The sequence below is a fragment of the Porites lutea genome, chromosome 4, assembly GCF_958299795.1.
Source record: "Porites lutea chromosome 4, jaPorLute2.1, whole genome shotgun sequence".
Classification (NCBI taxonomy): Eukaryota; Metazoa; Cnidaria; class Anthozoa; order Scleractinia; family Poritidae; genus Porites; species Porites lutea.
This window is the reverse complement of record NC_133204.1, coordinates 44688684-44711257: the sequence shown is the minus strand read 5'-3', so window position 1 is coordinate 44711257 and position 22574 is coordinate 44688684. Positions and strand designations below refer to the sequence as shown.

At 39.3% G+C, this 22574-nt stretch overlaps 1 protein-coding gene across 1 annotated transcript; it reads left to right on the top strand.

Moving 5' to 3' along the window:
* The first annotated feature begins 5 nt into the window (after nt 1-5).
* Nucleotides 6-8710, top strand: LOC140933746 (uncharacterized). Its single transcript, XM_073383373.1, has 7 exons — nt 6-192; nt 1975-2064; nt 2822-2911; nt 3210-3332; nt 3514-3645; nt 5127-5243; nt 8391-8710. The coding sequence occupies exons 1-7, from the start codon at nt 64-66 to the stop codon at nt 8496-8498; spliced, it is 789 nt and encodes a 262-aa protein (XP_073239474.1). The 5' UTR covers nt 6-63; the 3' UTR covers nt 8499-8710.
* Nucleotides 8711-22574: the final 13864 nt, after the last annotated feature.

The following is a 22574-nucleotide window of genomic DNA, read 5'->3' as shown; positions in this document are numbered from 1 at the left end:
CTTCTTTGACCTCCTTCCGCGTCGAAGACCTTCTCTGGGATCGTTTGTTAACGTTTGACAAACATGTCTAATAAAAGCGAAGAGATGCAGCAATTTCTTGACCAAAATCAGTATTCCAGCAACAGTATTCTTCGCTATGAGAAGATTTTTGGACGCGGTTTTGTTAGTAGCGGAGGTCTCGAAACAACCAAGGTAGGGGAACGGAAATGGAATAGATTTGTTTTACATTTCAAAGACTGTTAAGCGAGATTCATTGAACCTGGTTAAATGAAGTCTACAGGTTTTTAACGAGGATGAAATCGAAAATTTTATCTCAATTTTTTATTGTTTGAAAGTCAAGGGGGATTGTAAATATTTCAGACTGGTCAGACTTTGGACTGTAAAACAACGAGCTTATATTTAAGAAACAAACCTGATCCTCAGTCGACTCGGGAAATTGCCTGGGGTTTCAGCACAATCCTTTTTCGATGGAAAACAAAACTAACTGTTTCCCACAGGAACTGACATTACGTGTATTATATCTCCCTGTCTCCTAATGAGGAAATGGAACAGCACTGATCTTGTTTTCCTGAGGGTTTAAATTCCTTTTATGCTGAAGGGTAAAATCTAGGAAATTGTACATCGGGAGGGCCAGAGGGGGCGAGAGGGGAATTGATCTTAAAAGGATTGTGTATCAGATGCCTCAAAATGAATAGAGCAGAGAGTTACTATGTGTCCTGGTCGTTGATTCAGTATTAAGCAAGTAGCTTTTCTTAACTCAACAATTCAAATCAACTACAAATCTGCTGGGCCCAGGGGGTCCTCCCTATAATGGCCTATACGGGGAGGCTCTGCCCAAAAGGGGTACCTTTCAGGGGCGGATCCAGGTTTTTTTTAAGGAGGGAGTGCACTTGTCTCTTGCTCTACTTCAACACCAATAAACCACATAGTTTTTTTTTTGGCAGAATACCAGTTGTATTAGGAAACCGCAGGTCATCTCAAGGGGGGGGGGGTGTGCACCCCCTGCACCCTTCCCCTAGATCCGCCCCTTCCTTTTTCAGGTGTCAGGGATATGAAAGGGTAGGGATTTCACTAGTTGAAGCCCGTGAAAGAGTGTGTTGGGAAAGCTGTCATTGTGGTCTGTAGAAGGACCTAAAAGGGCTAACAGATGCATTTTATTGATTTATGGCAGTGAAAAAGACAAGAGAACTTTACCATTTGGTGGTTTATTCATATTTAAAAGAGGACACATTTACAGCAGTTAAAAAGATGCAGTGTTCTAAATTAGTATGTGACAGGGGTACCATTTGTCAATTTTTGTAAAAGGTGTACGAAAGGGGGCCCTTTTCTGTCAAAAATGGTATATAAAAGGACAAGGGGTTGTACCTTGGAATCTTGTTGAATTCCCCCCCCCCCCATCCCCTCTGGGATCAGAGGCTTCATAATGAATAGAGCAGATGCTTACCATTCTCTGTTTTTGTCATGGCTTTTATTCAGTTTCAAACATGAAGCTTTCCTTAACTCAACAGATCAATGGATGGGGCAGCCCAATGATAATCTCTACTCAGTTTCTTTGTAAAAAACAAGTCGGTTGTCACATTCCGTATGCCCCATGCAGGGAGGGTAACAGCAGCTGTTTGTCATTCTCTGTTGTTTTCAAAATAATGCTCCTTGGAGGAATGCATATTCCCAAGGACATTTGACAACAATAACTTATGCAAAATTTGAGGGGCAAACAGGGTGTAGTATGGGGGATGTGAAGGCTGCATTTGTGAAATTCTCTTTGTAGACAGCTTGTCCAGATCATAGGAATTCAATTTGATTATTATTTTTACTCCTATTACCGGTAATTATAACTTGCAAGTGCACATATATTTGTTCAAGCTAATTTACAGACACTCCACTCATGAAATAAGAATTTGAAACAACTTCTGATAATCGATAATCACCTCTGGACCCAGCTCATTTTTCTCTTTCTGTCTTTATTTTCTCTAGGAAATTGTAGCAATGCTTAGTCTCAAGCAAGGCCAAAAAGTTCTTGATGTTGGGTGTGGAATTGGTGGTGGTGCATTTTACATGGTGAAGGTATGAAAAATTATCAGAATGGCACTGCAAATAAAGTTCCCTTGCGGTGCTCCAAGTGGCTACCATTTTGGTTGCCATGGGAAAAAAAAAATTGGGGGAACTAAAGTTAGAAGTTGCTTATTTGGGGAGAGATGTATTTGGCAGTCTTGTGCCAAGCCATAGTGCTTTTATTAGTTCGTTTATGGTCTTTTTAAAGCTACGGTAAATGAGATACTTCTGAAAATTAAGGATTGGAAAACTTGCAGTTATCTATAGCTATTCCACCAACATGTGAAAAAAACTTACCTACTTGAACGGATCAAATTCTCTTTAAGGCCTTCATTCATTGGGATATTAAATAGCTATAAATAACAGCAGGCATTGTATTCATCATTCATGACTCTGACTCTTAAAGCTGAAATATTGTACACCACTTTGCGCCATCTTCTTACAAGTTACGATGTTGGTTTCTGTAATGACATGTTCGTTCCTTAGTGTAGTTTTTTTAACTACTATATATTTCAAACTGTCAGATGGTTCTGGATTTCATCCATTTTTTTTGTAATCATATGGTTATTAAACAGATTTTGTCACGTGGCTAATCACTTGTATAATTGCAAACCACTCCACCAAGTCCTATGGTGTATTACTGGTATTTGTTATTTCCTATCCATGAAACTCTCAAACAGCTCTTTAGAGCCAGGCATTTAATTTTTCTTTGTAATATCACTGCTTAGTCAGTGTCGAAATGTCAAAATGATTTTAAAATTTATTTTAGAATTTCAATGTGGAAGTGCTTGGCGTTGACTTGTCAACTAACATGATTGACATTGGAAAACAGCGAGCCAAGGAGTTTGAGGATGATAAGGTATTGATGTCTGATGGCTTTGCAGTCTCAATCTCTGTATCCCCTAATTTTGATAATTTACTATAACTAACACTGAATTTAGTTGCAATATGATATTGAATGTGTATGTCAGCTGATCAACAGCACGGATGAGTCAGGAGCTAATGCCTGTAACAGGCTTGTATTGGAAAGCATTGTATCAGTAGAAAACTCACATTTTGAACAATAAAATACTTCATTGTTTGCTTTGTCAGTTTTGTCTTTTATTACTCAGTTTATTATTATTATTGCTAATTTTCTTTACATTTTTACCATCCAGGTTGAGTTTGTTGTTGCAGACATAACAACTGCTGACTTCAAACCAGAATCATTTGATGTCATTTATAGCAGGGACACAATTCTTCACATTGAGGATAAGAAATCACTTTTTGCAAACTTTTTTGTAAGTTTACTTTTTGTGACGTTTTACGTAGTTTTTGATCAATAGACACGAGTATTCGCGTGTCGGCGCCAAAAGCTATGCGGTATAGCATGAAAATAACCTAACTCATACTGCACAAGCAAGTTTTATATTGATACATATCTAGTGACTCTATTTTATGGGAATTTTCATCTCTTGACAGAAATGGCTGAAGCCTGGTGGTGAACTTCTCATAACAGATTATTGTCGCGGCTCCAATGAGCTGTCTGAAGCAATGAAGGTGTATGTGGCAAAACGCCATTACCATCTTCTCACACCAGCCGACTATGGGAAGGTAAGAGGTTTTCCCATGGCTCTGTTTGCATTGTGCAAACTTTTTTTAGTTTTGCTAAAATTCTTTCAACAGGAAGTCATTTCTAGTGTGAACAATTTTTTCACCGATCAAAAAATGTTCTCAATTGTCACCAAACTTCAAAGTTGCCTTCAAGTAGATTTGGAGTCTTGCAATTTTTTGTTTATTTTTAGAGTTTTTGCAAACGCCAAACTATCTTTTTTGTCGTTGTGCGAACAGGGCCTGAAGCAGGAATGACACTAAATAGAAGAAGAAGCAAAAGAAGCAGTAAAATTGAAATAGTCTAGAATGAAATTGCAAATTTAATTCCCAGAAGAAAAATGTACTCATTATCGATCAACTTATCCACGTTCATCAAGCAAAAACTCTTCACTGAGCACTTTTGACCAGGATTGTTCTAAATACTTCAAGAAGTGGGATAACATTTTTAAAAAGGGCATTAAAAATGCTTTTTTTTAATATGTCTGAAGAATTTCAGTTCCCGTTCATACGTATCCCTTTGTTTACAATTTTGTTATATTTTGTTTGTTTGTTTGTTTGTGTATTGGCCCTACCTCTAGCCTGCGCTACAGACGAAACTTGACCGGGGTTAAATTACGTCTGTGATCTCCACTCTTATTCGATAAAAACGGTCGTGTAAAACGCACCTTTCTTGAAAACGCTCTCCTCAGTAGAAATGTTGAAAACGCCGGTCTATTTTAACCGTGTGGACAGTTACTAAGATCTTCCGTGGGATAAATTTCACAGCCACCTTGGCTTTTTGAAGACTTGAGGATAACTTAAAGCGGTATTCTTTCGGGAAAAATGTTTATGCTTGTTAATTCGGCAACTACGACTTTATAACTAGGTTTTCGAAAATCAGAGTTTAAACGACTCAACGGAAGTCCACGTACAAGATCTCGGAGCTTCTGAGTTAGAGCAGCACGCGTAATAGAGCTTAGTGAGACATCTTTGTCGATCAAACATTGATGTTAGGGGAATGGAAAAAGAATTTAGAATGATTCAAAGCCTGTCAGTATTAATACAATATTCGTTTTTGCACGGTCGAAGGCGATTCGAACTAAAAATACTATGAGTGGACGCAACTGTTCATTGAAAACGGAATACCACTGCGTTTTCAAACAACATGATATTAATTTGAGGAGGACTCGGAAAAAAAATCCGAGTCCCAGATGGGATTTGAACCCACGACCCTCCGTGATCTAGTAGACTAGATCACGGAGGGTCGTGGGTTCAAATCCCATCTGGGACTCGGATTTTTTTTCCGAGTCCTCCTCAAATTAATATCATGTTGTTGTTGTTTCGTTTTCAAACAAAGAAGGATATGTGTTAGTGTGGACGAGGGCCATAGACTTATTTGTTCGTTTTAATTTTTTTGTTGTTTGGCTAAGGTACAATGTTTCAAACGTTCTTGTCAGTTTTGAAATTACCGTGACTGTTCCTTTTTTCGTTTTTCCTTGCAGCTTCTGGAGAAAGTAGGCTTCGGAAACGTTAAAGCCGTAGACAACACTGCCAGATTTGTTGAAGTTCTCAAAGTAGAAAGAGCAAGATTTGAAACAGAGAAAAGTTTATTTTTGAAGGTACAAGAAAGTATATGTATGAATTATCATCTCCTTCAGAAAATAATAGTCCAAGCAATATTCTGCAAGGAGAAATAAGGGAGAATAGATAAAACAGATACACGTATTGAAAGGGTTTATGGAGACATCAGGGCCATTTATACTATTAAAAGTAAAACGCGCGTGTTACATAAGACTCTTCCCAAATAAGATGCAAACTGTACCATTTATACCAGCATGTCTCACCTAAGACGAAAACAACTCCTATAAATGGCCCTATTAAGCCCAGTGCAAACGGCCAACAACTCCCATCATTGTCGGGAGTTGTTGCGTCCGTTTACGCGTAGCTGAAAGTTTGACCGGTTTCAAACTTTGTGCAACAACTCCTAACAACACGCAGCAAGCCAACAAGCAAAAGGGTGCGCAAACGGACGTAACTTGTAACATCCAACATTTTTTTATGACTGGAAATTTTTTCTCCAACAGCGCGTGCTCTCATTGGTTACTTCGAGGTCACATGACATCTAACAATGAAAATGTTTCCCGCCAAAATCTCTGAGCGGGTCAACCTCGTTCCCAGGGTTCCCTCTCTTTCCTCGAGAAAGAACGGCTGGTTGCGTAGCTCCTAAAATCTAGGAGCCAAAAATAAGAGAGGGGAAGAAAAGTAAATAATTGTCGCTATGACGAAAGTTACTCTGTCGGGGCCCAGAGAGCAGTTTGCCGCCTTGTTTATTATCAGCTGATTACGCGTAGCCTGTGTACAGGCTTCCCCCCTCCCTCAGGAAAAATCGGGAGAGGAGACTTTTCCTGAGGGACGGGGAACGTCTGTACACAGGCTAACTACGCGAGTTTTTGAAAATATCTACAACACCCGATTTTTCCTGAGGGAGGGTGGACGTCTGTACACAGGCTAATTACGCGAGTTTTTGAAAATATCTACAACACCTGAAAAATAGTGTTGCTTAATGCAAGAGAGAGAACCCTTGGAACGAGGTTGGTATATCGTGCACCAGCCGATAAATTAACCAAAGCGGAGAATACCATAACAATCTTTAAACTGCTAGACTGCAAAACAGTCCGTATTTTTGCGTATTCAAGTACGCGCGAGCAAACAAAAGGTCCGCAACGAAGCTGAAAACAGAGAGCGAGACTGGGGAGAGACGCTAAAAATACGTTTTTTTATCTCTCGCCTCACACGCGCTACGGGCGTGTGAGGCTCGCGCGCTTCGCGCGCGTAAGACTCTTACGCCACGCTTTACCGATTTCTTTACTGATTTTAAGAAAAAAACCGACTGTTTTTCAGTCTATTAAACTGCCGACTGGGTGGTGATTCATGTAAACCTGACTTTTGCGTTATCTTTTCCCTTTCGTGAACTGCACGTGCAGAGTATGCAAATTTAAGAAAAGCTAATTTTGCACGTGCAAATCGAGATAGATTTTCTGTATCCTGTTTATCCTGTTGGCAGGAGGGCGAGTGATTTTTTTTCAAGTACAAACTCTCTAAACAAATAACTTGTTTTGCCTTCAAAATAATGTTTTCGTAACTAGCCGAAAGCAACGCAGTTTGCATGCAACTCAGAAACTCAAGCGCCATAATGAAGCAAGAATTTTCTCCCTGCCCCAGATAATTCACCGTTCAGTCGACAAAATTTAGTGGAGGACCTACCCCCGCTGCGCAATTTATTGACACACATTTCCACGTGAGCAGCCGCAACCAGGGTTCTTTCTCGAAGCAAGAGCAAGAGACTATAAAGGGGACAGAGAGGCCATCCCCCATATACACCCTATTCCATAGGTAATTCGTCTCGAGTTATTTTTAACACCACCGATCTCAAGGGGGATTAGACAACAGCCAATCACATAGCGCGAATGTGTTCCGCGTGGATGACCCACGCTGAGAGCCACGCGTTCTTCACGAAATGACGCAGAACAAAATGGGGGAAGACGCGGAGAGCGATTTTGCTATTCCTTTTGTCGACGAAAACGACTACAGCGAGATTTCTGCGAAAGCTGTGTCAGCGAAACCGAAATTAAAAAAGAATCGCCCTTCCTCTCTTGTATAGAGCTAACAGTAGAGCAGGGAAATCCTTAAAACAGTGAATATTCTCTCAGGATCATTTATAATTTACAGTTTGAAGAGAGCAATTTCTGGTTTGATGTTTATTTTTTTCAGTCTTTATAGCGATTATTCCTACCCACTTACTTTGTCAATTGTAGGCGAACCCTCCTAAAGCTGAATTTAAAGGGACCATATTCAAGCTCAGAAAGAGAAATAAAATTTCGTCGTTGCTTATTTACGTCCTCCATAAAACGCGAAATTAGGCATTTTCACGTCGTAGTCGTGCAAAAACGGGAAAGAAATGAACAAAAAAGTGTGTTGCACGTGCGAAGTTGTTTTTTTGCTAATTAAACCTATTGTTTTTTTTTTTGATGTTCTAGTTGTCGTCCGCGTCGTTGGATCTTAAACTCCCTAAATTGTACAAACGACCGGTTTCAATAGACCGGCGAAATTTCTCATTTTATTAAAGCACTGAGGTTACGACAACTTCGAGTTAAACTGATTTCACGGGAGTCACGAGAGTCCAGCGATTCCTTTTTCCCAGGTGAGCGCCGACTCATTTCGCTTCAATATTTAGGAATGCTCTCGATCTTTTTACGCTTTCATTGCCTCTCGCCCGACGTGTTTTGCACGGCGTTTGGTCATGCGAAACCTCCACGAAACATCCACGCCTCGCGCGAGGTAACTTTATCCCGATTCTAAAAATAACTCGAGACGAATTACCTATGGAATAGGGTGTATATGGGGGATGGCCTCTCTGTCCCCTTTATAGTCTCTTGGCAAGAGTGATAACCCTGGGAACGAGGTTGAAAGCGGGCAACGTTGCAAAATCTATGACGTCAGAGTGTAACAGTGCACTGTTACCCGCGAATGAACGACCGACCGATGTTACAGCGAGGTTTAATGAACTTGCAGCTAAAAAAAGACCCTCGGGAAACATTGAGATTCTCGGGAAACCAAATTAACTGTTTCCCTCGGGACCAGTTATGAAGTGTTTAATGTTGGGAGTTTCCTACCAACAATGTTGCGTCCGTTTGCGCGAGGCTTTATGCTTTAGTCAGCTATATAATTTATTCTTGGCAGTCATTTGTTCTTTATCTTTTAACCAGGACTTTACCAAAGAGGACTTTGAGTACCTTGTTGAGAACTGGGAGACCAAACTTGATCGCTGCGGCCGGGGAGACCAGAAATGGGGCCTCTTTCATGCCCGAAAATAAATATAAACATAGGTTAATTAGCTAAAATGTAATTATGAATACAGTCATTGGAAGAAATCAAACAATGAAATTATTTTAATACCAAATCAGTTTATTATTACTGTAAAAATTATTTTTTTGACGTTTTGATATTTTATTTATTCCATGCCAAAAAGTATTATATTCATTTGAGTTAGTTTACGTTATAGTTAATAAAAATTCCTTTCATAACACTTTTTATCGAAGTGATCCCTCCACATTCACTGGCCCATTTAAGAAAGTAAATTGTGTATCAACAACCTTGGCTTTGCCCCCCTCACCCCTTTCTCCATCTGCACTCTATCCCCGTTAGAAAAGCAAAATAGAAACCAGAATATAATTGAAAATCTTGACCGTTCATCCCTCGCACTCTGTATAGAAAAATGCATCAATATCACGAAATCAAGAAATTATCCCATATCCTCCGCCGTAGGAGGAAACAACGCTTTTGTTGTGTTTTTGATTTTACTATTATTATTGTTTTAAATATGGACCACGGTCGAACGTATCATTCTAGGCGGAGACCTCCAAAACGGCGAAAAAGGCAAGATTTGGTTAGCTAAGCGAAAGAGTTACTTTTAATAAGCACCTTCAATCCGTCACCAAGTTGAACAGTGGCAAATGTGCTTCGGTTAAACATTCTCAGTAAATAAATTCAGATATGTTTCTAGCTGCTTTAGAAATTTAGTAGGATTGATTATGAGTCCGAGTTTTAAAAAAGTTACCATACACTGTTTTCTATATTGAGGGAAGAGTGGATGAAAAAGGGAGGGGAGGGGTGGGAGAGAGTTGTGCCATATTTTCTCGCCTTTCCCCAAACCGGAGGGCCTGTTCGCAGGCTTGCACGGACCGCTGGCTTGAGATTAACCAACTAAAAAATACAAAAATACAGTAAAACCCTGTCCACGTTTTCCTCTGATAGATTTTTTGCGATCAAACTGAGCAGGGTTAATGAAAACGGAGGCTTCATTTGAAAACGCTCTCGAACGAGTTGTTTGAAGACAGAGGTCATGTCTTTGTGGACTAGCGAAAAAGAAAGTTTTCCAAAGAGTGTATGTCAGTGTAACGTCTGACTTTTCTGCGTTTTCAGTCGATTGGAAACTAGGTCGAGTCAAAAGAAAAAGAAATGAATACAATGAAGAAATAAGTAATTAAGTAGGTAGATAAATAAAAAAATTAGTACGGTCGACTTTCTCTTAACGGACACCTCTATAAAACGGACACCTAGAGTTGCTCCCTGCCTTTCTTTACTCCCTTTATTTGACTCTGCAAGACGGACATGTAGTACCAACCTCGTTCCCAGGGTCCTCTTCTACCCGTCCTTGCGGAGCGAGAGCGAGACTTTCTCTCGCTCCGCGGGGACGGGTAGGAGAGGACCCTGGAAACGAGGTTAACTTAGTGCCGGTCCCTAAGGTGTCCGTCTGAAGAGAGAGTTGACTGTAAACAGTTACTTTATGTCTGCTCTGCGAAACTAACGCTGTATGGGCAGGGACCCCACGGCTCGACTACTCGGATGCCGTAAAGTGCGCGGAAAGGGTTTTGGACAGTCCAGAGATAATGAGCCGGGAAGCAAGTCATCTTCGGAAATGCCTTCGGCAGGCAGGAACACATAACCCGGGGAGTGCAACTCCCATACTTAGCCTATGCAACGGCGTTTTCACAGATCAAGTTATTTTTAGCATCATTTTAAACTGACTAAATTGCGAAAGTTCCAGCTGCAACTGCAGTACAACCTCATCCCCAGGGCCTTTTCCCCTAGAAAATGGGAAGTACTGAAAAAATGGGAAGTTAAAAAGCCCTGGGAGCGCCGTTGGCTGCAATGGGCTCGACTAGTGTAGTTCGTTTTCTGGTCAGTCTGAGACCTGTTGTAACAGTTCAAAGACAGGCGTCATTTCTGCATCTTTCGTGCGAGCGAAAGTAGGTCGCAGGTGCAGGCGTGAATCTCTGCTTCGCTTCGCGCTTTGATCATTCTGGTCTAAAAAAAAAGCAAAAGAAAAGTCCAAGATCTGTAGGCAAGTTCAATGAATCAGTTAATTACTCTTTAGCTGTTGATTTTGTGAGGTCCATCTGTTTCATTATGTTTATTAGTCCCTTGATGGAGATAGTGACATCAGGAATCAGCTAATCCGTGTTAACAGGAGTGAGGACCAGAGGAAAAATTGGGAAGAGAAAAAAAAGTGTGCAACTCTAACTCCAACCACCACCACCACCGGCCACCAACAATTTGTCTAGCAAAAATTAAAGCTATATTAATAGTTACTCGCAAACCCTCCCAGAAGTCGCATTCGGCCTCGGTTCGCCAGGAACAATACTAGATGCCGGTCCCGCAAATATATAGCAACAACTAAGTTGTTACTTCTTTGCCTCTCGCCCCTCTCCGACTTCCATCTTCCACTTTGTGTATCTTTGCGCCTTCTAGCCTTTTTATCAGTCCTGTCTCATTTGATGGGTCGGCTGATGAAAAAACGACCTGATCGGTGGCAGTAGCCAATCGGTGGTTAAAAATCTAATAAAACTGAATTAAAAACTATAGAAGCAAAACACATAACGCACAGCAAGTTACAGCAAGTTACAGCAAGTGTTACTTGAGGACAGGAAACATGCTTTTAATTATTAACACTTCAAATAAAGGTGAAATTGGACACCCCAAAGCATTGTCATTCATGCTTTCTTTTGAAATTTGCAGGGCGACTGAATCCAGTTCCAGAAAGTGGTTGAAATGGACGGAAGACCTAGGTACGTTGTCGATCTGAAAATCTGAAAATCGATTTATGATTTTGGAATGAGTATTTTGTCATACAGATTGAGAGTAGTGCTTTAAGCTACCCAAAGCATGCCGATATGGCCGATATACCAAAAGTTTCAATTCGCGAGCGGCTGAGTTACAGCAAGATTCTGTACGCAGCCCTCTTCCCTCCTGTTCTCAATTGATGAACGCGTGAATCGAACTGACGCGATTATCAAAGCTTCTTTTTACCGGGGCCTAGCCGAAGGCTGGCACCGGTCATAAAATGCAACGCGTTTCTGTGTTTTCAAAGTTACATTGTTAGGGATATATCGCTGACTGAGATATATCGCTGGCTCGTTACTTTTGGGAGTGTTCGCTGAGATCTATCGCTGGTTCAGAAATTTGAAGTAGGGAGCAACAACTGTAACCGTGTAAATATTTATAATTCGATTAGTTTGCACACGGAATGGTTTAATGCGACTATATTTACCACTTATCAATAAATGAGATCCCTGTCTATTGCAAAATATTGTTACAGTATTCATCCTAGCGATGACAAAGCTTGGTCGACGTAGAACTGTGTACACTACGACAAACCAAAAATCTTAACTTATTAAACTTGCAAGCGCCAAGCTTTGTTTATGCGTTTCAATACCTTACAATTCGCACTCCCTACAGGAAACTTCGTCAAATATTTTCTGACAAACAATTAAAACTCATTAGGAGGAAGTCTATCTCTGCTTTGACTTATGAAGCAACAAAACAAAATATTTTCAAATAACCTTTGTCACGCAACATTTACGGTTTTGCTTGCTCTACTATCCCTGAGGAAAAATGGGGGACTACTCGTAGTGTCGCCTTTTCTCGCGTGGGTTGATTTTCACGCGCGCTCGCGTTTTGCTTGCTCTACTATCCCTGAGTGGGGGACTACTCGTAGTCTACGGAAATTCTCAACTGTTCAAACTGCGGGATTCCCGAACATTTTGTCTTTGCACATTATTCATAAGACGTTGATGTAGAATTTTTATGTTTTCCTCCTTGCACAGGAAAAAATAACCGATTCCCATTTTTGCATATTTTAGGGTATTTAAAGAATACCCACAAAAATCCCAAATTTGGAAGAGTGAGACAAGTCCCAATCAGGGAACTTGGTTGGGAATTCCCTGGTTGGGACTTGTCTCACTTTGCCAAATTTGGGATTTTTATGGGTATTATTTAAATACCCTAAAATATCCAAAAATGGGAATCCGTTATTTTTTCCTGTGTTGGTATTCTTAGCTATTTTGGATTCTTGTTGCTAAGAAATATCTTATTATTATGTAATCGATCTGAACACGTGCGTAACTTGACAGCCTAGGATTGGGAGTTGACTCATGTTGATGTATTGGACCCTCATCTATTGTTCTGGAGTATTAATTACATGTGACCTTTGCTGCAACGCAGTCATTCGTTCTAACACACTCACCATGCGAACAAATTACTTTTTCCCTCCTTTTTCCCTTGCCCTTTCCTCTTTCCTTATTTGCATTAAATCATTGCTAGAGCGTTTTTATGCCCTCACCTTTACTGGACATAATTGTTTATCTTTGTGATTTAGAAGTATATTGAAATAACTCAAAGAAAATTAATTATTCATTACTAGTAAATAGGCTAGGGCCAAATATTAATTCCATTAGTTTTGGAACGGAATGGTTAATGCGACTATATTTGCTACTTATCAATAAATGAGATCCCTGTGTATCGAAAAATATTGTTACAGTATTCATCCTAACGATGACAAAGCTTAGTCGCTGTTGAACTGTGTACACTACGACAAAACAAAAATCTTAAGTTATTAAACTTGCATGCATGAAACTTTGTTTGTGCGTTTCAATACCTTAAAATTCACACTCGCTACAGGAAACTTCGTCAAATATTGGCCGACAAATAATTAAGACTCATTACAAGAAAGTCTATCACTGCTTTAACTAATGAAAAACCAAAAAAGACTGTTTCACGTAACCTTTGTCACGCAATATTTACGTTAGCGACATGCGAAAACTCTCATCTGTTCAAAATGGGGGATTCCCTAACATTTCTCTTTTCACATTATTCATTACGCCTTGTTTTAATCTCTAAAGAATATTTGCAATAAAAAAGATTTTCATGTCGCCCGACAAACTTGTTGATGAAAACGACCCTTCCACGAGGGTTGCCAAGACAAAAGTGGCCCCGGTAAAATTCACGAAGTGATTCTTGTTTCGGTTTAGAATGCATCACAAATAAGTAAAATCTAGATGTTTTCCGGATTTTTAACCACAAAGATCGCTCTGACCACTCTCTACCGCTGCTAACACGAGGTAAATAGTTCAGTCATAGTGAACCATGTTTCTTTATTTTTAGTTTTGTTGTTACTAACTTTCCTCTTTGCTTTTTTTTTTTAATATAACTGTAACAACGTAGGCAATCACAAAGAAACATAATGGGTCTAGCGTGATCGACGATTTGTAGCGTGCGCAAATATATATATGTACGGGTGAGGTCGGTAAGCGCAAGAAGACGGCAACTAAGTATAGCGGTTTGTTTTAGGGATTTCTGCAGTATTTCTGGACCATCGTAAACTAAAACTGCAGAAAGATTTGCAACAAAAAAACAACACGGCGCTACCGAGATAATAACAAGTTACATTTGACAGTTCATGGCTCAGTCAATTCCAAGCGTGCCATTTCCCCCACCCCGGGCATTTGCCATTTTGTTTTGGAAAACTGAAGCTGCAAATGCCTCACGGTGGGGCCGGGCGGTTAATACAAAAACTCCACGGTGGGGCTCAACAATTGGGTGCAATTGCCCCACCCTGGGACAACACCAAAATTGCATTTTCCAGTAAATAAGCTGCAAATACCATATTTACGGGAAATCTGTAATAATCTGCTCAAACTCGCGCAGGAAGCACCGACCGCTCTAAGCCGCTTGTTATAATTATTGCAAAAAAGATCACATTGATCTGATAAATCCCAATGACAGAACTCTAAATTAGAATTTTAATAATACCTTTTTTTTTTTGAACATGTTTAATTTAGTGAATGAAACAAACAACCGCCGCGCTTTACATGTGTAATAACTATTTTCTCACGAATCAGGATCCGTTCAACTGTCGCATTGATCTTACAATACACGAAGTTTGTATTAGCTTTCAGACATCTCGCAGAGTTTTTCTAGGCCTTTCTGCCTAGACAATTCACACGCAAAGAAAGTGTCTTTTCCTTTAAATTCTTCAAACGATACATTGATTGTTTTTCCTCCATATGCGAGCTGATCACGATAGGGTAAGCAATTTCTCTGACTCAGAAATACTGTGGGGTAGGGAAGTGATAGAGCGAAAACCGCGCATATCTTTTTAAGCATAGATTTTAAAATTATTCTTTATAAAGCTATCTAAATTGGTATATTTGTTAGTGAAATATTGAAAAAGGAACGACGTTAACCGCTTCTAGAAAAATTGACAAATGCCCCACCCTCCCCGGGCAGAGGTTTTCTGACAAATCCCTACCACCGGGACCTACAAGATAACAATTGCTCGACAAATGCCCGGGGAGGGGGATGGGCACATTTGGAATTGTCTGAGCCAATAAGTGTAACCATGCAGCTCCCAATTCGCCTGCCAGCTTATTTATTCAGGCTTTCTTTCGGCAACTGCATAAGTTGCGTCTTCTTTTTTTTTTTTACCAGGGGGTGGGGCAGGGGGGAAAGCGCTACAGCCTGAAGTCAAAAGCAGCCGTGTTTTAGGGCGCGTTCACACGAATCCGGATATTTTTGAGACTGCATGTCTTTTTTTACGCCAATCGACCTTTCGTCCATACGAAACCAGTGAACCCGCTCACCGAAACCCGAAACCTAAGCCCGAAACCCGAAACCCGAAACCCGCATCATTTCAAAACCGCTCTTCAGAGTGTCCTAAGACCCCGTCCACACGAATCCGGGTAAAAAACGTTCGGTTTCAACTGGGTTTCAACCCTGTTTCAAACAAACCTATTCCTGATCGTAAATGTTGTATTCCTCGAAACGATCACCGTATTGATTTTGCTACATATTTTCACTTACTTTAAATTATTTTGTTGAAAAGCCACAAGAACAGAAAAAGTCACCTACTGAAAAAATTGTTTGGAAGTCTTTTTCCCGATCAATCACATCAGCCTTGACAAATGTACGAATCTGTAGCGTTGTGGAGGGAAGGGAACGGCGCTCATTCCAGGGCGGCGCTTATTCGAGTCAATTCGATACGTTTTTTTCTCAGTTCATTTATGACAACCCAGTTCAATTTTGTATTCCCGGAGACACGTACTGTTTTTCAAAAGAAGAGTGTAAACCAAGTGTCCGATGCGATTTCAGCAAATAGACCAAACAGTTTATTTGTTGGACTTTCATTTTTTTCTCGCAAGATGCTATGGTCTTTTCAACAAGTTAGAAAGAAAACTGAATTAACTGGACGCCATTTTAAAGTGGACACGAGCGTTAGAAAATTCCACTGACTTCTTATAATTTTTTGTACAAACAACCTGCACTTAATATATAATTAGATCGAGCGAGGATTCCTAGTGTCCGCTCCACTGTATTTTTCTGTGATTTACAGTAGCTAGCACTGAAGAAAAGGGGGGAATTCGTTGATCGTTCTAAGCCCACGGTGTGCACACGTTTCCGTAAATGCAAACAAACTTTTTGGGTTACAACTTGCGTCTACGCACTCAGGATTCCACCCTAGAAACAGACAGTTTGGCTAACTGAGTTGCTAGCGATAAAAAAGAGCAAAATCCTTTTCATCTCCACAAACATAAGCCGTAGATAGATGGATAGATAGATAGTTTATTCACCTTAAAAAACGCATCATTTTGTAAGCATAAACAAATTGAATCGGACAGGTGTTGACAATACTTCTTACAGATTTGTTTCTCTTTCACTTTCAGGTGGTGTGACTTTCTAAAGGGACTTTTCCTTTCGTGATGCTGATAGTGCCCTCTTATATACACGTGGCTATGGGACAGAAGAAACACCACGTGATCTAAAAAGGGGAAACAAACACGAAGCTAAGGTGAAAACCTTTTTGTTGGCATACAATTGCAACTAAGATGACACTTTCCTGCAAAGCTTTAAATTCATTATATGTAACGCCCTTTTTCTGGTCATTTGTCGAATCGTTTCGCTGGTGTTTTAATTTTTTTCAGTTAACAGAAATCGTTTCCACGGTTTTGAATTTACGACCTGTGTGCAAAGCAGATATCTGTAACTTGCTATTGCGCTTTTATCTAAGGCACTTACTTATTCGGTAACATCAAATAGAATATATGATCAAAAAGCACAAGACACAACCTGATAAATTCAGTACAGCTGAAGGCAAATTGAGTTAAGTGATGTATGTCTGAAAACAACCTGCCGGCATGCACCAACCGATGGTGGCCTTCTCGGTTGCTTGGTTTCGAACTAGTTGAAAAGCTAAAGATTTCAGATTTGCGCTGCTTAAAACATGGTTCACCTCTTTTAATATATCTCCCGTTTCTAGTCTCTTCAAATTAGTTAGCTTAGCTGATTTAATTTTTTCGTTAATATGTTATTTTGTTTATGTTTCGTCTCACTTTTAATCTAAAAAAACATTTTTTACCGGTTGTTAGATTGTTAAACTGCTCAATAATTGACAAACGTGACATGGGAATAATGAACTGGATCTGATCATAATAATTGGTTTACTTTCCAGGTTGTTATTATACGTTTAGTTTAATTGGTTCAATATTCTAAACCGCTATATGATAGCCTAACACGTATGGCGTACAAAAGTAAAACATTTAAACATACCATATTTCACCTTTTTCTAGTTTCTGTTTCTAGTTCATTTGATTACCATTCTTTTGTTCTGCCATCAAGAGAGAGATATGAATTACTTAATATAAGCCGTTGAATATTCATAGATTATTCATAGTTCGTTATTTAAGATTATCTAATCTAACTTTGTATGTTCTTGTTCAGACACCAAAAATTGTATGGAAAAAGAAAACGCACTAATGTAAAGCTTTGTTTTTCTTTTCTTTATAGTAGACAGTTCGGTTGTTCCTGAGGTTATGTTGGCTTTTAAGGTCAGCAATTATCTTTTCCACGCCCAAAGGTGGCTTTCATGTCTTAGAGACTTCAAATTCTTTTACTGGTACCAGTAGCCTTTAAGGTAACCTGCTAATGCAATCGCTCGGTTTAAAAAGTGATTTCCCGCAGAGCTGCTGAAGCGAAACGTATTACTTTTGAAAAACAGTCAATTGCAATTTTATGGAACCAACAGAAAATTAAATCGCATTGCTTATCAATTGCTGTTAAGTTGAATATTCATGAATGAAGAGCGTGTACCAGTGAGAGTCTTTAGCCTAAAACTGACCATAGTAGTTTACATGGTCCGGGTTAACTTAACAACAAACCAAAAAGGCCGCCCAAATTAATAAATATGACCGGTTCAAAGTTTTGCCAGCATGTTTTACTGGGCAACCCGAATCGATAAATAGAGGTTGGTTCTGAATCGTTCGGCAGGTGGGGTCTGGAGACTGGTCCATTTATGGATTAAATCTACAATGTCGTCAAGATTTTTCTAACTTCATGGGGAAAAGAAATTGATTCCAGTTATCAGAAGTTCAAGTATTGGGCGTTTTAATTACAGTGTTTGATTGGGGAAGAGAAGGTCTGTTTTGGTTAGAATTAAAAGGGTGTTCTAGAACGAGAAATCAGAATTCTTCTGCAGTATGTTTAGACACAGTTGATAGAGAAAATCCTTTGATTTTTGGAAACAGCGAGATCATTTGTATTGAGAAACAAATGTCGCGGCTGGAACCACTGTTGATTTTTGAGATTTTGACCAAGAACATCAATTGCTTAAAGTGAATAGAGGAGAAACCTGTTCAATTGTAATAACTAAAGCCAGTAAGCAACATTGGAAGGCTAGAGTGCCAGCTGTTTCATGCGCCCGCGCTCTTTCGGCAAACTGCTTGCAAACGAGATCCTAGCCTGTGAGGTATGAAATTTGAATTGCGCATGACGGTACTGAGTACTCAAATGTACGCCAGGAATTGGAAACAAGCACTAGGTAGTATTTTCTTGGAAACGGTCGACACGTTTTCCCTTCGTTTGGATGAATTCTCTTCATAGTACAGTAGATAAATGTGAGTTTACAAGTTTCGATTACGGTAAATGGGACGTTAAGTAGTATAATAATTACTATGTACTCCAAAAAATCCTGTATTTGAGGTATTAACTTCAGTTCAGGGAAATAATACTTGCACGCATATCGATCATAGAAAAACATCCATTCAATGAGGTTGATCGAGATAAAATAGTAAAAAGGCAAGCCTGAGGTTTTATTATATGCATTGATAATGTCACCTAATGTCATGTTTTCATCGTAAAAAGATTGAAAATTTTCCGGTTGTTTCGAGCACTTTTTAAGCCCTTTGTCGGAGGGAATGGTAAAACTATAACTGTGGTAAATATAAATAAATATTAATAGTAAAACTGCAAAAGTAATTCAGTATTGAGAAAGATTAACTATAAATGGATTCTTTCATCAGTTTTGGTAATTTTGGTCTCCTACAGAAAGAGGAATCCTATTCCAAAAATACTTTCCAATGAAAGAGCAGAATTTTTTGATGTTTCACCCGCAACGCGTGTGCAGCATGAATAATTTGGGGAGTCATGTACCGAGAGATGACTTTGAGACTATGCTGCTCAAAAACAAAGGTAAGGTGAAATTTTTGCTTCCTCATGATAATTTCAATGTTAAAAATTGTTGATAAAAAAAACTGAGCTATAAAGCCGTTTCTGAAAAAGGTGGCTCTATCTTTGAACTTAGCCATTAGGGTAATATCGGCCCAAACTGGTTGGTAATGCAGATAAAAGTTGCTAGCCATAAACGGTATCTTTTTATTTACTGTTCTGTACCGTTAACTCTCTGGAATGAGGCGGGATAACGCAAGGGAAATATAAATAGCGTTTTCAATATAAATAACAGCTTTAGCTGTCAGACATTTCTGTACAAAAAAGGAGCAACTGAAACTGACCGCCAATTGTGACAAATTGTACACTCCAGTTATCTCCTGTATTACGCGAGAATTACTGTGTCGCTGATTCGTAAAAATGCGATTGATAAAATGGAAAAAGGACCAAGTCATCCCCTGAAGTCTGAGCAAACTACAGTCCACGGTTTCTGAGCGATTTTTGTCCTTTTTTAATCCAAAATTTTCCCATCCGTCCCAAAAGACAAGTTTTAACAGTTCTTTAGCGAAGGAACTGGAGATCGTAAGGGCTCTGACTGCCATTGATAGTCAACGCTTTCGTTCGTTGCGGGATTTTCAAGCAAATTTTGGTGTTTACCTTGACTACCCCTTTTTTAATACTAGATGTAAGTAAGAAGTACCCGTCAGTCTTTAAAACTTGAATATCCCAACACCATTTTTTGTTCCAATTTCTTTACCAATCAGTTTTTAGAAACCTTTAAAAGTGTCATCGCAAATGGGCCTTGAAGATTTACAAGTTTCCTGTTCGATGCTTTTTCTTGACAAATGTAGTTGGTAACCACATCATCAAGTGTAATCAGAACTAAGCCGTGTAATTAACAGATGTAATCAAACTTTTTTTGGAATTTGTTAAGTGCCTGTAGACGTAATACCTTCTGTACACATGTGACCTCGCATGTCATAAGTGCTTCGTCCGTGGTCCAGTATTACAAATCACATATATGACACATTATAAAAATGATTTAGCTTTGTTAAAGTAACAATCACTGTGGTTGATCAGACGAACAGTTATCAATTTGACGTCATCGCAATTATTATATTCTTTCTGCTTGCAATTAGAAGGAATAGGATCGGCATCTCTTTAGCCATATGCTCCTTTGTCAGCAATTGAGCGTTAAATCGACGTCGATAACAAACAAACAAGCCCTGTAAATTGATGATTTCTTCAAAAGATCCACAACTAATTTTCCCTAACTATTCTCAAGTTATATCAAGGTATTCATTGATGAGAATTTAGGATTTCATCGCCTGGTTGCCAAAAGTTGGGCGGTTCATCGGTGACTTTAGACTGAGCTGCGCGTACACTAGTTTTTAAACCGCTTCTTTTTGTTAATTCAGAGGACTTGAACAGATTTCGAACCGGTCGCAGATTTGAAGTGGCCGTGAATTATCAGCCATGGCTATGTTTACCAAGGGAAATTTTGGAGTATCTACTTTTGATTTGAAGTTTGCAAAAGTGTGCGGTTTTAAACAGAAGTTTGTTTGTATTTGTGCTTCAGTCACCATTTCTTTAATCTTTTGTTAAGCACTTTCAAGGAAGAAGAATAGCACTTAAGCAGTCTTTGACGCTTTTAGCTCTTTTGTTGGTTCTATCGTTAGTCATTCAACACGGCGATTAATTTTTCTCAGGCGATGTTGGCTTTTGGTTATCGCGGGGTGGGAGGAGCTAGTTAAGTGTTCTGTGTCCTGTTTTGTTCCATATGCTTTCTAGCCTCAAGCCTCGCAAAATGAAAGAGTAGCCAGGTATTGAAGCGATTTTAGCGAACTACAGTGCGGAACTGGCTTCTAAGTGTAGAAGTTGCAATTATAATGCGCACAGAACGCCATGGATCATTTCTAGGGCCAACATAAATTCGCTTAGGTATTATTGATTTGTTTTTGATAAACATTTCTTGGGCCATCCAAAGCGGTTTAGACAATTTGAAATTTAGAAGGATTAAGGTGAGAATAGTAGGTGATGAATCGTTAGCTGCTTAATGGCGCTTGGGAAACGTAGACGGAACTCGTAATTACCTTAACATTGTTCTGTTAACGTTCTTAATGGAATCTTAATCGCGCAGTCACTGAAAGTATTAACTGCTTGTAAAAGCCGCATGGGCGAAAGTTAGAACTCCGCAACAAAAAGCGCTGTAGCGAGACCTGCAGATAGCTCATGGTTTTTCTTTCTTTCTTTCTCTTTTTTCTAGAACAAACCAATATGGCTTGTTATGATAAAACGTTATATTCACCTCGTGGCTGTCACGTATTTTTTCTGTATTGCCTCGGGGGCCTTTTTAAACTCTAAACTAGGGCTGAAAAACAAAGGCAAGACAAAGAGATTGCAATAAAGCCTGCTGTGTCTTAATTGCTTTCCATTTTAGGCTTGAATGTTGACGAAATTTGTCTGTGTATGTTAGGTAATTTGAATACTTTCTTTGTTTTCTAATTTAAGATGACTATCAACAAACTAAGTTCTCAGTGGCCTTGAAATCTGTGGACCTGTTTTCCGTTTCGTGCGGTTTTCCTGATTGCGTGAAACTCTGTAACAGCTGACTGGGCAAAGAACTCTTGCACTTTACAAATCACCATCTTTTAAAATATTAATATCTTGAAAGGCTTTCAACAATACTTGTCAAAACAGCCCCTTAAGGCATCAAGTCTCTTTCTGCTACCAATTTGACTTAAACGAATATAGTTATCGCCTCAGCTTATGGTAAAATGGAAGGTCGAAGCCAACGCCATTCTTCTGCTTTTAGGTTCCTCCCCGCATTTGTCGCCAAAAATCGCCAAGATTAAGTCTACACTTTCTATAGATTGCTATTAATTGAAGAGGTTAGTCAATTGTGGACGAGTTGAGGTGAACAATTGCTTCCGTAACCAAGAAATAACACGTTTTTCTGAAACACGCTGGCTACGAAGTTTCATCACTTCTTAGTACAAAATTGAACACTTCACCTTCTAGCTGTTTGTTTGCCGAAATGCTTAGCGCTGTTATTCCAGACGTTCGAGCGCTATGGCGGTGTTCCATTCTAATAAAGCTTGTTCAAGACCAAACGATTTATTTCTATTTAGACACAACAAGGAGGAGCAGTAGGTAATATCTCGAAATATCAAAGGATAGCATTTTAAATGGGAGTCGATAAACCAATGTTGTTATCTTTTTGTGCGCTTCAGAAAGTTTGGCGCCTTGGCTCTCAAAATAATGACGGCCGATTTCCAATAAAATTATTCGAAATGATAAAAGCTTGTCGGGCCATTAATCATTATATCTTATCCTATTTACATGTGTCAGTGCTTCGTGTTGCAATAAAAACTTGTGTTTTGGCCTTGTTGATTGAATCCTGCTATTAAAATTCAGATTTTCTGTGACTCAAAACGTAGACCCGTTAAAGCCCAAATTACATTGTGAGTCCGAGTTTAATTTAAGTATTTCCAAAACGGAATTATACCATAAATTTACTGACGATTAAAATTCACTTTGAAGTGTTGAATAATTTCCCCGCACGAGTTTAAAGTTGTCACTAACTATTATAGTTGAGGAGCTTCTGGCACAAC